Raw genomic sequence first — 14,878 nt, 5'->3', positions numbered from 1 at the left:
AATACATTATTAATTTAGGCAAAGATTTAAGACAATTCAACATTCTGCAACCCAATTTGCCAACGAATTGATCATTCATGGGATTGTAACAGATTAAAAAAAAAACAAAAAACAAAGTTCATAGTGATATATTCAGTAATGAGTATGATGTACATTGAATCTTTGGATGAATGTGAAAGTTGAGAATATATTGATTTCACAAGTAAAGCCTGGGAACTTGCAGGTCAATCCCTTCTCACTCACATAAAGAATCAAAAGCCAAGCAGTTACTATGGCTACTTGTGAGGAATAAGTTGAGGGTAGAGTCCCAGAACATGCTCAGGCATTAAGTCGTGCCTCGTCAAAATCCCAACGATCGGAGGCCGCTGCAAATATAGATATGTTAAAGAAGTTAGAGAAGAAAAATCATTAAAAGTTTGTGTCACTTACCCCTGGTTTCTTTGGGACAACACACAGGTGTCTGAGGCCGAGTTCTCGAAAGAGAACAGCAGCTTTGGCTAGAGACATGGTCTCCACTACTGTGTATGGAGATGTATTAGTGATTGGATGGAGATCAACATACATCTCCATTTCCTCTTCACTGAGTTCTAAATCCTCAACTTTAAGCCCTTTTCCTGATCCAGCCTTGGCAAAATCAAACGCGCGAAAAGTTCTAAGGATTTCTGAACCGGACAAGATCTTGCTCTTAGTGAATTTCTTTCTTTTGAGTAGAACAAGTAGATGGGACCTCAAAACCAGTCCACATAGTTCTGGTGCATCGCAGAATGGGGGGCCGTCGATCACAGGAAAGGCATTGTGCCCAGTCATTTCTAGAGCATGGTGAATATTACCGACCTTTTCAACACCAGAAAATGCTATCAATGGACCAGAACAAACATCACCAGCAACTAAATGTCTCATGTATGGTTCAGCATGAGCTTCCATATAAGGTAAACCTTTCAATTTCAAGATTTGGTCGTACACACCCTTATTGAAACTATCAGCCACAGTTTTTGAAATGAGAAGAACAAGCATCACTAACGGTAGCATTAATAGATCATTGGTGAGCTCCAAGAGTATCACACAAATAGACACTGTCATTCTCATTGTGCCACCAAGGAAAGAAGCAGCTCCAAGTATCGCGAAGAGCCCAACATCAAGATTTGACACTGATCCCAAGAGTCTTCCTACGAGACGGCCATAGGAGGCACCAGCAAGGATGACAGGAATAAAGAGCCCAGAAGGGATAGCAATACCGTAAGTAGCAATCCCAAGGCAGTATGTACCAATAAAGAATATAAACAGTGAGGATATCTGAAATTCCTTCTTGCTTCTAGAACTAAACAGGTTGCGGATGGCATCATCGTTGGTGTTAAAGAAAAGGGAAGTAAGATCATTGTAGTATCCGGGCTGACATTGGAAGCTTTTGTAGTTGCCAGAACGGCTTATCGTGGGGCACTCTTCTTGCAAGCCGCTAGGGCATGGGGTGCACGGAACAATCCAAGGAAGGCCAAAGGCACAACAAGAGGTTAAAAGGGAAATAGACATGACAAGTAGGATCTTGAATGTAGGGCCTTTCCTGCATGTAATTGTTGAATAAGGTAGAAGATTGATAAATATCCAGTGAAGGTATAAATCAATTATTCAAAAATAAATGCAGTAATACACAAAATGATAACAGATGATCTATAGAACATGGTATCAAATCGTAACGACAACAGATAAAACAAACACAAGTCAGCATGGGTGTATTAAATTTCAAGTTTATGCATAATTTCCCTTTCGGTAAACCTTGAGCATAATTCATTCACCAATCTAAGACAGGAAATGGTTGTTATTAGGTAGATCTTTTTTGTTATCAAAATAAATAGATTTTCTTGCTTATCAGTATATTAGTGCTAAGAGAAGAGAGGTAAACTTGCATACTCGTTGATGAAGCTATAAGTCCTCAAGACCTTGTCCACAAGATAATTGTAAACGCTGCCAAAAATGCCTCCAAGAACCCCAATGAATATAACCGCAAGAAGATCTGGGGTGTTATAAGCAGGGATCTCGGAATTTACATCAAACATAATTAAACCTCCTTGTCCAAACAGTCCACATTTACCACTGCGACAAAATTGTGTGAGAGATCTCAGCACCACCGCAACAACGGCAGTTGTGAAGAAGGTCCTCCAAAGAAGAGTACTCCGCCACCTAAAACCATAAAATATGAGTTCATAACATGGTAGAATCAAAGAAATTTGAGCAAAAACCTGTTTATGTAAATTTAGCTTAAGAAAACAATCAATTTCTTCAAAACATCATTGATGTCACTATTCAGAGAGGCAATACAATTGAGTGCTCCTTTAGATCATTCTCAAAACAAAGACATACCCCATGACAAAAATGGTTCGCAGCAACATTTTCTAACAGCAGCTGCTTTAAAGGTTCGCTCTGCCAAAGCAGCTGCTGCTATTTCTTGTATTTACTTGTTTTAGAATAAAGATTTTTTCTTGAGCAATATCTTATTCACATGTACTGAGTAAAGAGGCTCAGATGAGTAGCAAATATGCAGTAACCACATCAGGTTCGCAAGGAGGGCCACAAAAAAGTGAAATATTATTTCATTTGTTTTTGTTAAATTCCATTGTATCATGACCCAAACTTCAAGGTTTTAGATTCAATTGTTTTATTGTTATGATTTATTTTTTTAGCAGGGGGAAAAATGGAAGCAACCAGTATAGAAAATAACCTTGATCATACATTTCCGTAATACAAAAATGTCATTCTCTTTATCGATAGAGTATATATATTCAGCATATTTCAAAGCCATAATTGAAAGAATAAGACTTGCATGAAGAGTCAGGGAGAGGATGGATACCACGATGCTGCTTCTTCAAGAGCAAAAAGAACACCTCCAACTGGGGCACGGAAAGCAGCAGCCACACCAGCAGCTGCCCCACAAGTAATCAAATCCCTTCGATCTCGATCATTTTTGAAGTATCTGAGCCATTTCAAAGTCAGATGATATTTGCGAGACCCTCCCTGTCCAAGAAAGTTTGCTATGCATGCACCAGTATGAACCATTGGTCCTTCCTTACCAACAACAAATCCAGCGGAAACTCCAAGAATAGAACCAAAAATCTACAAAAAGTTCGAATTCATCTTGCTTTATTAATGAAAAATCTGAGCCTTATAAGGGAGGCAAGGCAAGCAAGTTAAAACAAGAACATGCAAATCAAAATTCAGTTCTATTTGTGTATTTATCCAAAAGCTTTGCTTCAAACCTATGCAGCACAAATAATATCAGCATGGCAAAATTTCTGTCTTTGATATTTTGTAGGTTTGACCAGCCTAAGTCTCGAACACGGCGGGGATACGTTTTGACGAAATTGTAAATAGTTAAAAGTTTTAGGGGTTAAATTACAAAAATGGAATCGAACTTGCCTGCTTTGACCTAACCAGCCTCGCGACCAGTGGCGGAGTCAAAAATATGGCTCTGCCCGGGCTAGAATTTTAAACTCTAAAATCTTTTAATATTTTAAATTAATCTACCCGAGCTAATATCATGTTATTCCAAAATTATACAAAATTTACATATAAATTTTAAAAAAAAATGGGCCATCTGTACAAGCATGTGGCTCCGCCACTGCTCGCGACCCTAGTCTCGCAATGACAATGAAACCTAACCGCCCGACACTGGGCAGCCACGAACCCTAGCCGGGTGCAACTCCAACCAGCTAATCCTAGCAGCGCGCGAGGCTCCAGAGGCGAACCCTAGCCAGCGCGCGTGACTCTAGCCATTGAACCTAGACCTAGCCTCACGACCCTAGCCAGCCATGAACCCTAGCCGCCTTCCCTAGGTGCGTTGAACCCTAAACCTGCCTTTCAACCTTACAGCTCCGTAACATCCTCCATAATTTTTAATTTTTACTACTAAATTTATATATATATAACATTTACATATATTTTTTTAATCATTGTTGTATATCAGCCGTATCGTGTCGGATATTTTCAAAATTTGGAAATTGCACGATTTTAAAGGAAAGTATCGCAAACAGAAAGTCCTACAAACCTTTACAAGTAGGGTACTTGGAGCCAAAATGGAGTGAGCATCTATGCCATTAAGATAAGCTTTCACCTCCGGGATTCCAGAACCAGCAGCTGCCGGGGCAATAAAGGCACATAGTGCTGCAGCACAAATTGCCAAAATCAAATTCAAACCGGCATATGTTGCAAATGCTGGTAAAGGCCTGCGTTAGAATAAAAATTCTTTGTTCTTATTGAATTAGCAGCAGATGAATCAATCATTAATTTCAACAATATACAGATCAAAGAAAATCCTTCTGCCATGTTAACTGTGTTTTCATCCTCAAACTTCATGAGAATAAAGGTACAAGAAACCTAAATAGAACTGTCCAAAAGCGTTTCAGAACATTCTTGGAATAATCCGCTAAAATTTTAAAGATGTACATTTTTAAGAACACCTTCTCATCAGCATAAACAATTGGTCAATCATGTATCCCCTATTAGTGTGTGGCAAGAAATGTAATAAAATATATTAGAAGGGAATAGTCCAGAATTGCCACAAAAGAAAACAACACTATTAAATATTTGTAATAAAAGGAAAACCAATAATATATGGTTTTGATAAGGTGCAGATGTCCGATTAAGGAACTTTTCCAAAGAAAAATCAAACTTTCTTTCCACAATTGCCGAATTAACAAATGCATCCACCATGATATTACCTTCTTTGACAAATATGAGAGAACATTACATGTTAAAGATCAGCTTCATTCTTGATGTGAATCTCAGCCTCATTTTTGGTCGTTTTATGTCATAGTCCATGTTAAACATCTATCATTACCTCAAAGAGCAGGCTCAACATATTAGATAGAAGACTCCTAAAATAACATTTTAGATAGAAGATTGTGGCGACGATATATTATTTACTAGAATCAGCCCAGTACAACTAATCAGCAAATTTATTTCATTTATGCAATCCTAAAAAACAAGTACGAGTGGAGCTTACTGATTCTTGAGCATCAAATTGTTGGCAACTTGAAGCTTAAAACCAGCAATGTTTTCAACTGCGAGATTATTGAAGAAACCAACAAGACCAGTGAGTAGTCCGATGAGAAGAGCAAGTGTCCATTTTAGAAAAATATACTGAAAAATTTCAACCCTTTTCCTAGATCTCCAATCCTGCTTGATGAGTTCATTTTCAATTATCCTGCAAAATAGTAGCAATAAATTGAATCAGAGGTTATTTAGCTATCACAACAGGTTTGGACAGCAAAAAAAATTTATTTTCTTTACAAAACAAACAAGCTCATGAGAATGAAGGACTATAGAACTAGTAGTTTTAGGCTTGCCTATGAATCTATAAACCATGCATTACTAAAATGTAAATGTTGCACAAAGTACTAAATTCCAAATGAGAAGTGAAATCGAATGCTCAATACCTCTTCAAGTTCTACCAACCCAGAGAACCAAGATTTTCAAACTTAATTGTTGCTTATACATATATGGGATGAACAGAATCCCACGGTGGCGGAATCGTCGGGAAGGAGCAACTTTCCTCACCTCATATAGAAAAAAATGAATCTACTTCTAATTTTTCTAAAAGATACATGCTTCGTCTCCCAAAACACTTTAAATGGACACCTAAGTCTTAATTGGGTCCGTCCTTGTTTGCCCTTCTGTGGCTCTAACGAAGTTCATGAATTAAAAGAATAAGTTATCAGGATCTCAGAAATTATCTTACAATACACATGTATGAGTCCAAGATTAACCTTTTTGAGTAATCATTGAGTTTCAAACATGTTTAAATAATAAAATAACTTGACACCACAAATAATCCTTGAAGTATTATTCGAAGAGACACAGAAACATTGAATCATACTCGTAATCCAGGCTTTCAATTGGATAAACTTTGGCGCCAACAACGGCAATCTGGGAAGTGGTGTTGATTCTGCTGTTCAAACCCAGCAACGGCCCCGACACGTCTTCTTCCCACGACGCATCGCTTTCTCTTCTGTCGAATGACATTCTCTCCCCACGATTCTCGATGTCCCCTCCTCCAGATTGGATAAAACCATCATCATCATCACGATGAAGAGCCATATATCAAATCCCAGAAAAATAAAATGATCAAAACAAGACAACGAAATTTTTCCCAATCCAATCTCCGGGTCAAGACCAAGTGATCAACATATACACAAAGACACGATCTTTTCTTATCTCCAAGGCCAACGCTTCACGTGAATATACGGGTGAAAATTCAAGTTATCCGCAAGAAAAACGGAGACTTTGAATTTGTTTCATGTGATGATGATAATTGTGGTGGCACCCGATAATGTTATACTAGTTGGTAAAAATGATCGTGCTGGTTTTGAATCGGATTCGCCTAGATAATGACTCTGGAGATGATGCGTCGACGACAGAGGTGATCATGTGATTTGTGAAGCAAAACTCATGTTTATCTTTAGTAACTCTCTTTATTTATAGAATAGATTTTGTTAAATCTCGTATCCAACTAGCGAAAAGAAAATGTTACTTTTAATATCGAAATAGCAACTATGAATCGGATTGACTCGTCTCATAGATATAAATCTACTTATTTTATAATATTTCCAGCTCGTCCGACACCAAATTCATAAATTTAAGAGTCGATAATATCTAAACCTACTTATTTTATAGAGTAGGTCTCTTATGAGACGGTCTCACCTTACCGATATTCACAATAAAAAGTAATACTCTTAGCATAAAAAGTAATATTTTTTCATGCATTACCCAAATAAGATATTTGTCTCACAAAATACGACCCATGAGACCTTCTCACACAAGTTTTTGCCTACTTGATAATATTTCCAGGTCGTACGACACCAAATTCATAAATTTAAGAGTCAATAATATCTTATATCTATAGCGAGTTCCTAAATTTGTGATGGGCACTTCTGTATGAAACTCGGTTGATTTAATAAAAAGAAAATAAAGAAGAGAATTATAGAGGAAAAGAAAAAGAAAAAGATGATGTTGGAAAATTACAAATGAGAATGTGAATTTGCAGAATAAGAGAAGGTGCTGCTTTGGAGTTGCGTCAATCTCAATCTCTTGTCGCTTGGTTCTAAAGATAGAGGTATACATTTCTAGAAATGAATCTAATTTAAAATAAATTTAAGATAAAAAAAAATTAAAAGAGAATTATAATATTTTGAATAAAAATTTTATATTATAGATTAAATAGTTTCGGTGTCATTATATGTTCTTTATAAACCAAAAAATATTTTTTCTCAAATTATAAAATGTTTTATTTTTATTTAATAAAAATTATCATTAAACTTGTGCACCTTAGCATCTAATATGTATATATCAAATCCTAATCAAATATTTATTTATCTAGAACTGTAAGGACACTAGTATTTATGAAAATAAATAAATTATGTTTGCTACATGATTCGGCCGCATCATATCCGAAGATAGATTATATTTGATTAGATTTGATTTGATAGATAATAAATCTAATTAAATATCGTTGATTTAATTTAGAGTGTCAAAATAGGAATGATATGGAAACTTTACTTGGTTCAATACAAAAAAAAAAAAATTAGGTTAGGGTTGAAAGTCATTGGGTTTGAGTAAGATGATATGATATTTGACTCGAAAAAGTAATTGGGTTATGATGATTTATCGAAAAATTTAATTTTTTTTAAAAAATATATAGTTAATAAATATTATCTATATTTTTATATAGTGTATGTTTGGAAAAAAAATTGTATATTTATATCATAAATTTGTATAATTTAATATTTATTTTGTATGTTTTTTTATTTTTTAAAACAATTATTTATTTAATTTAGTAAATATATTTTTTATTTCCTATAGTTCGACTTCCAATTTTAAATCATACATATGAGAGGTTTTGTTATTATGTGTTTAAATTAAAAATTTTTTTTTTGAATTTTTATTTTGTTATTTTAAAAAAAATTAAAAAATAAAATCGGGTTGAGTCGAGTTAGTCGGGTTTGGGTTCAGAGTTTTCGGGCTAATTCAAGTTCGGTGATATGCTCGTAATAGTTTGAATTTTTATTGTCATATTTCTCATTGTTGTCACTTCCTACATGTTTAATCGATATACTTTTTGTGTTATTTTGTTGTACGAGGAATTTTGATGCACTTGGGATAAATATAAGCTAAAAAATGTGATTTTATATCACATTTTAAATTGTACATATGAACTTTGTGAAAGAATTGAAGAAAAAAAATTCAAAAGTGGATTTTCCACAAGGCGTTAAGATATAATTTTATTTCATAAAAACTCTATATTCTTTTTTGTATTTTTTTGTTACATTAGGTTTTCTTTAGTTGATGGATTTTTCTCCATTGACCCATTAAAAACAATCTATGTTGAAGAAGCAAAAGAGAAGCACAAAATTGACATGAGAGAATTCAACCTCACACACTAGAAAGACATAGGAAGAAGGAGGCACATGATTTTCTCTCCAGTTTTCTTCAGGATTCTTGTACTTTTCTTTTCTTTATTTTATTTTTACTTATTTTTATAGAGATTGTAAACCGAGTCATGTTTGGCCAAGTTATTATTTCTGAGTCAAGGAATAATTCTGTTATTTCGATTTTATCATTGTGAGGTTTTGTGTTTAATTTATTATTCTTGTTCGTTTCAAGTATTTGTTGATTTATATTATATTTAATTCTATGAAAATTGTATGTCGATTAATCTAACATTTTAATTGATATATAATTTTCTACTATTATCTATGAATTCATTGATCCGTAATTGTCATGAACGATTGGAACATGAGTAGCGATATATTAGGTGTGTTTTGCTATCAGAGCATGTTTAATCTAAATAAATCAACGAAACTTGATCTATCAATTACAGTTATTTCTATTGTTAGATTTTAGGATTAACTGTTTTCACAAAACGAAAATGTTATTTTTAATTAATATGAAACACTATCATGCCCAGTTAATTATTAATAAGTTTTGACTTGATGCTAGGTTTAGTCAATTAAATTAGAAAAACACAAAGATTTTAGCGGATATCCATATAACCCTAAGGTTAATTGCTTAGAAATGCATGAATAAATCAAATGTTAATCGATGAACAACGATAATGTTGGAACCCTTTTGAATCAGAATTTGCTCATATTGAATTCTTCATTTAATTCCATTTACCTTGATTGACTAAATTTTCGTTTTAAATTTATTATTTCTCTTAGCTTGCTAATTTTAAACTTAATGTCTAGTTAGTTCATATCACAAAATCATCCTATTTTATTCTCGAAAGAAATAAATCTCTCGTTCTATGTGGATTCGACCTTATTCACAATCACACTCATTATATTTGAAAGTAGAAATTTAAATTTGGTGACTCAACGACAGCTCATCATTCAAGTCGGGCTCGAGTTGAACAGTTTTTTCATAATATCATCTGTCAACTCGACCGGAACTCATCTTATCTATCCGAATTGACAGATACAATTTAATTGGCTGCCACACTTATGATTTGACTCCTATGTAATATAATTATTTGTTTATTTTTGTTATTCTTATATTTATGAATTACACAATCATGGTGTATTAATTTTAATTTTTAGATATTTTGTACATATGCAAACGTGGCTATGCGTGTCAACGTCCAGGGATATAATGGTTACGCAACCCGTTTGCGACGTGTATAGATACCGAAAGGATACGTGAGAAAGTTTCTTAGTTGAGGGGAAAAAAAAATAAAAAAAAATACAATTGCTTGAGCAATTGCATTATCCCAAGAACCCCCAGAGATTACAACAAGAATACATGGGAACTGCTAAATATCATCGTACACGACAAATAGAAACAGCTAAAAATTAGCTTTTGTTGATAATTAAAAATAGCCCTTAATAATAAATAAGACTTCATCCCCCGATTTCAATATAATATTTATATTAGTAGCAGTTTGTATCTACACAAAAACTTATATAATTATGTTTCACGGGTTATTTTTTTTTTTTTATATGAGTCTTTTATTTGATCTGATATATGAAAAGTATTATTTTTATATGAAAATTGTAACTTTTAACTTTAGATATGGATCGGTTGACACGTCTTACGAATATAAATTTCAGATACTGTATCACATTAGACTTACTTTTGTATGTGATATGTTCATATGTATTATATTTTTTGTTGTTAAATAACTTTTATGTAAAAAAAATCTAGACATTGTATTAAAATTTAAAGATTTTAGAAATTTTTTAAAAAGTTTTTACAAGTTATTAGAATAATTACTTAGATATGATTATTTTCTATTATTTTTAGATTTATGATTTTTTATAATAGTTTTTCATGTTATAAATGATATGTCTCAATGGGGGCATATACAAAGATAATTTGATTTTAAAATAAAAAGTGGGTAAGAAGTGGTAGTTATAAGCAAGGTTCTAAAAAGCGTGAAGCGTCCCGAAACGCGGATGTCGAGCTCCAAGCTTTTCAAGCTTAAGCGAGATTAATACGGGCTTAAGCGTGAAAAAGCATTTTTTATATTTAGTGTAATTGTAATTATCTCAACCAATAAATAAATAAAATAATACATAAATATGATAAATTTAAGTCTGATGCATTAATTCTCATATTTATAAAATCATAAAAATATCAAAATTACAATATTTATTTGTTTTTTCAATTAGATCACATTAAAAAATACTAAATATTTGTCAAATCATTGTAAGACAAGCTTAATCATAATTAAAATTTAAAAATAAACATCTAAATTATAAACCTAATTTATTATTTTAAAATAAAATACATACCTTCAAAATAAAAAAAATTAAAAATAAACATATGCGATTGATTGTGCTGAAGCACACTTAATTAAACGCCTTAATTACGTTTTTCAGTCAAATTGTAGTTTGACTGCTTTTTTCCGCTTTTCTCCTAAGCGGTGCGTTTTTGTTGAGCTTTTCAAGCTTAAGCGGGTTCTAAATTTTAGAACACTGGTTATAAGTGAATTATAAATTTATAAAAATATATTTTTATAATATTTTTTATTAAATGAAAATACAATATTTTTTGTTCGATAGGGGTATTTTTGATATTGTAAAAATTACACCATCACTGTAAACTCGTTAGTCTAAGTCTCTCGTACTTTATAAAATACTAGCGTTGTGAAAGAAAAACATAATAATTTTTTTAGAAAAACATAATAATTTTTTAAAACATTTGCAAATACTATTTAAGTCTGTCAATTTTAATAAGCTAATATAGATGTATTAGTGTTCTTCTCTAAATTGCAAGCGTTGTGTTTTTGTTAACATACATGAGATTTTTGAAGATCTGAGTCAAAATTGAAAATTTGGGCTCCTCGACTAATTGACCACCGTTTTTCATTTAAAAAATCTGCTCAAAACATATCAACATAATATTTATTTGTATCATTTTCAACTAATATGTGGTTAATATTTAACGTCTTTATCTTAGTTTTCTTTATATTAGTTGCTATATGGTTTTAAAAAAATATTTGAGTGCACCATTACCACCGACTATATCTTTAGGTGGAGCGACAAACGCTCAGTCTTACAATTGATATCAGAGCCAAGATCATGAGTTTGATTCTCTTTTAATGTAAGTACAATTGATATCAGAGCTAATAGCATTAGTTCGATTCTCTTTTATTGTAAGGAGTACAACTGTTTGGAGAGAGATCTTTGGGCTTCAATAATTGTCCTTACTGGGTAGAGCAATCAAAACATGAAACTTGAGCTGTTGTAAGATTTAAAAGATTTGAGTTGTACCGGTACCACTAATTATAGCTTTAGGTAAAGCGACAGACGTTTGGTCCTACAATTGGTATCGATCCAAGGTCATGAGTTTGATTCCATTGATTTCAATGAGTGCAATTATTGGGAGAGAAATTATTTTCCATAGTAAGTATAGCAATCGAAACATGAAGTTTGAACCATAATATGATTTAAAATATTTGAGTTGCACCTAGACATGTCAAAACGGGCTGGCGGGGCGGGCCAGCCCGCCACCCGCCGCAACCGGCCATTAGGCGGGGCTAGGCGAGGTGGGGCGGGGCGTGGCGGGACTCTAAATGGCCAACCCAGCTCAACCCACCCGCTTATTTTTTTTATGAAAAAAATACTAAACAGTATTGCAGTAAAAGAAAAATATGTTTTAGTCAAATAGTTTCATAAAATGCTTAAAAACATTGAAATAAGAATTAAGAAAGCATACAACATAATCCATAAAAAGTAAAGTGCTTAAACTAAACAGGAAGAAATTAAACAAATACTATAAATGTCAATTCTCATTAAATTTCATTCAATCTTGATCTTCTACAATAGTTCCCTACACTGTTTCTTCATCAAATATTTCAACAACATTGGATCATTCTCGGGATGATGTTGTTTTAATATTTGCACATTCATCATCGTCTGTATCTAAAAGACACGAAGTAAATTTCTCGTTTTTTATTTTTTTATATATATTTTTCTAAGGGTAAAATATTTTTAAAATTAATTTGAATTATATTCAAATAAAAATGATATCATAATTGTAAAAATTAATGAAAAATCGTATTGTTATTTAAATTATTACATTTATANTTGGCCTGTAACTCAAACGGGTTCAGCCCATTTGGCCCGCCTCCAAACGGACTGTTATTTTATCAACCCAACCCGCTCAATTTTTAAAGAGGGACAGGCCTGACACAATTTGACAATTATAGTTGCACCTTTACCCCAACTATATCTTTTGGTAAAGCGACAAACACTCGATCCTATAATTGATATCAGAGTTAATATCACGGGTTCGATTCTTATTGATTAAAAAGAGTGTAATTATTGATAGGGAGATAATTGGGGTAAAATAATTGTCCCTGTTGAGTAGAGCAATCGAAGCATAATGCTTGAGCTGTGGTACAATTTAAAATATTTGAGTTGTACAGTTACCATCATTTATATTTTTTGGTTAATCGACAAGCGCTCAGTCCTACAATTGATAATAAAGCCAAGATCACGTGTTCGATTCTCATTGCTTGTTGTTAGAGTACAATAATTATCCCTGTCAAGTAGAGCAATCAAAACATAGATCTTGAGTTACTTTATAGTTTAAAAGATTTGAATTGCACAGTTACCGCCAACTATAATGTTTGATAAAGTGGCAAGCGTTCTGTCCTACAATTAGTATCAAAACCAAGGTCACGAGTTCGATTCTCATTTATTCCAAGAAGTGTAATTATAGGTAGAGAGATTTTTGGAATGCAATAATTATTTATGCTGGGTTGAACAATAGACATGTGACGTTTGAGCTATTGTATGATTTAAAATATTTGAGTTGCATGGTTACCACTAGCTATAGCTTTTAGTGAAACGACAAACATTGATTGTAAGGACTAAGATAAATAGAAGGGAGATCGTTGGGTTGCAATAATTATCCTTGATTGGTAGAGAAATCGATGCATGACGCTTAAGCTGATATACAATTTAAAATATTTGAGTTGCATCGTTACCAGCATATATAACCTTTGGTCCATCGACAACAGTTTGGTCATACAATTGATATCAGAGTCAAAGTTACGGGTTTGATTTCATTGATTGCAAGGAGTACAATTATTTGGAAGAAAATTATTGGGGTACAATAATTGTCTGTGTTGGGTAGAACAATCGAAAGTGATGCTTGAGATTTTTTAGGGTTTAAAATATTTGAGTTGCACCATTATCACAAGCTATAGATTTTGGTGAAATGGCAAATTCTCATTCCTTTAATTGATATTAGAGTCAAGATCACGCGTTCGATTCTCATTGATTGTAAGGAGTGTAATTGTTGAGAAAAAGATTTTGAGGTGCAATAATTGTCCCTGCTTGATAGAACAATTGAAATGTGGCGTTTGAGCTGTTGTAAAATTAAAAGATTTGAGTTGCATAATTATTACTAGCTATAACTTTTAGTAAAGCGGCAAGCGTTCAGTCCTACAATTGGTATCAGAGACAATGTCACATGTTCGATTCTCATTGATTGTAAGGAGTACAATTATTGATAGCGAGATTATTGTGGTACAATAAGTATCCCTATTTGATAGAGCAATTGAAATGTGACCTTTAAACTGATATGTGGTTTAAATGATTTGAGTCGCACTGGTCCACCAACTATAGCTCTTAATAAAGCGACAAACGCTATGTCCTATCATTGATATTAAAGCCAAAATCACGAGTTCGATTCTTATTGATTGCGATGAGTGAAATTATTGGGTGTGAGATCATTGAGGTACAATAATTGTCCCTATTTGGTACAAAAATAGATACATAACACTTGAGTTATTGTATCGTTTAAAATATTCGAGTTGCACCATTGCCACATGCTATATGTTTTGTTAAAGAAGCAAGTGTTTGTCCTATGATTGGTATAATAGACAAGGTCATGAGTTTGAATCTCATTGATTGCAATGAGTGTACTTGGAAAGAGATTGTTCGGGTGCAATAATTGTCCAATGAGTAGAACAATCAAAACGTGGCTTTTGAGTTGTTGTACGATATAAAAGATTTGAGTTACACCGTTACAATTAGCTATAACTTTTGATGAAGCAGCAAGTGCTCGTTCCTATATGGATCATCAATACTCAAAGGAAACAAACTCTCTTGATTTGTATATTAATCATCTTTAGTAATAGTAACATTATTTTTTTCATTCAGTTAGTTCACAACAGAAACTCGAATAATCATTTTTTTTTTATTATCATGATCATCTATGCGTAAATCAAGTGTTTCAAAATTATTGTTATTTTGATTTTCTCGTTCTATATCTATCAAATAATCATTCATCACTTCTCTCATTTTTTAATTGTTGCTACTAAAGTATTTATTAGTATCGTCAGTCTAACTCTAAGTTAATCATTGTTCTCTCTCTCTTT

General features: G+C 32.8%; 1 protein-coding gene across 2 annotated transcripts; it reads right to left on the bottom strand.

Annotated features, from left to right (window-relative positions):
* Positions 1-173: 173 nt before the first annotated feature.
* LOC140984739 (chloride channel protein CLC-c) lies at positions 174-6,416 on the bottom strand. 2 transcript variants are annotated; one of them, XM_073452332.1, is made up of 8 exons: positions 5,867-5,957; positions 5,146-5,194; positions 4,994-5,051; positions 4,037-4,214; positions 2,843-3,105; positions 1,906-2,175; positions 430-1,558; positions 174-365 (listed from the first exon to the last, which is right to left on the bottom strand). In XM_073452332.1, the coding sequence occupies exons 3-8, from the start codon at positions 5,005-5,007 to the stop codon at positions 276-278; spliced, it is 1,944 nt and encodes a 647-aa protein (XP_073308433.1). In that variant the 5' UTR covers positions 5,008-5,051; positions 5,146-5,194; positions 5,867-5,957; the 3' UTR covers positions 174-275. The 2 variants fall into 2 exon arrangements, with proteins under 2 accessions (XP_073308433.1, XP_073308432.1); XM_073452331.1 differs by having other exon boundaries at positions 4,994-5,194; positions 5,867-6,416.
* Positions 6,417-14,878: the final 8,462 nt, after the last annotated feature.

Source organism: Primulina huaijiensis, chromosome 9 (genome assembly GCF_012295235.1).
Source record: "Primulina huaijiensis isolate GDHJ02 chromosome 9, ASM1229523v2, whole genome shotgun sequence".
NCBI lineage: Eukaryota > Viridiplantae > Streptophyta > Magnoliopsida > Lamiales > Gesneriaceae > Primulina > Primulina huaijiensis.
The sequence above is the reverse complement of the archived record's forward strand: the minus strand, read 5'-3'. Positions and strand labels throughout refer to the sequence as shown.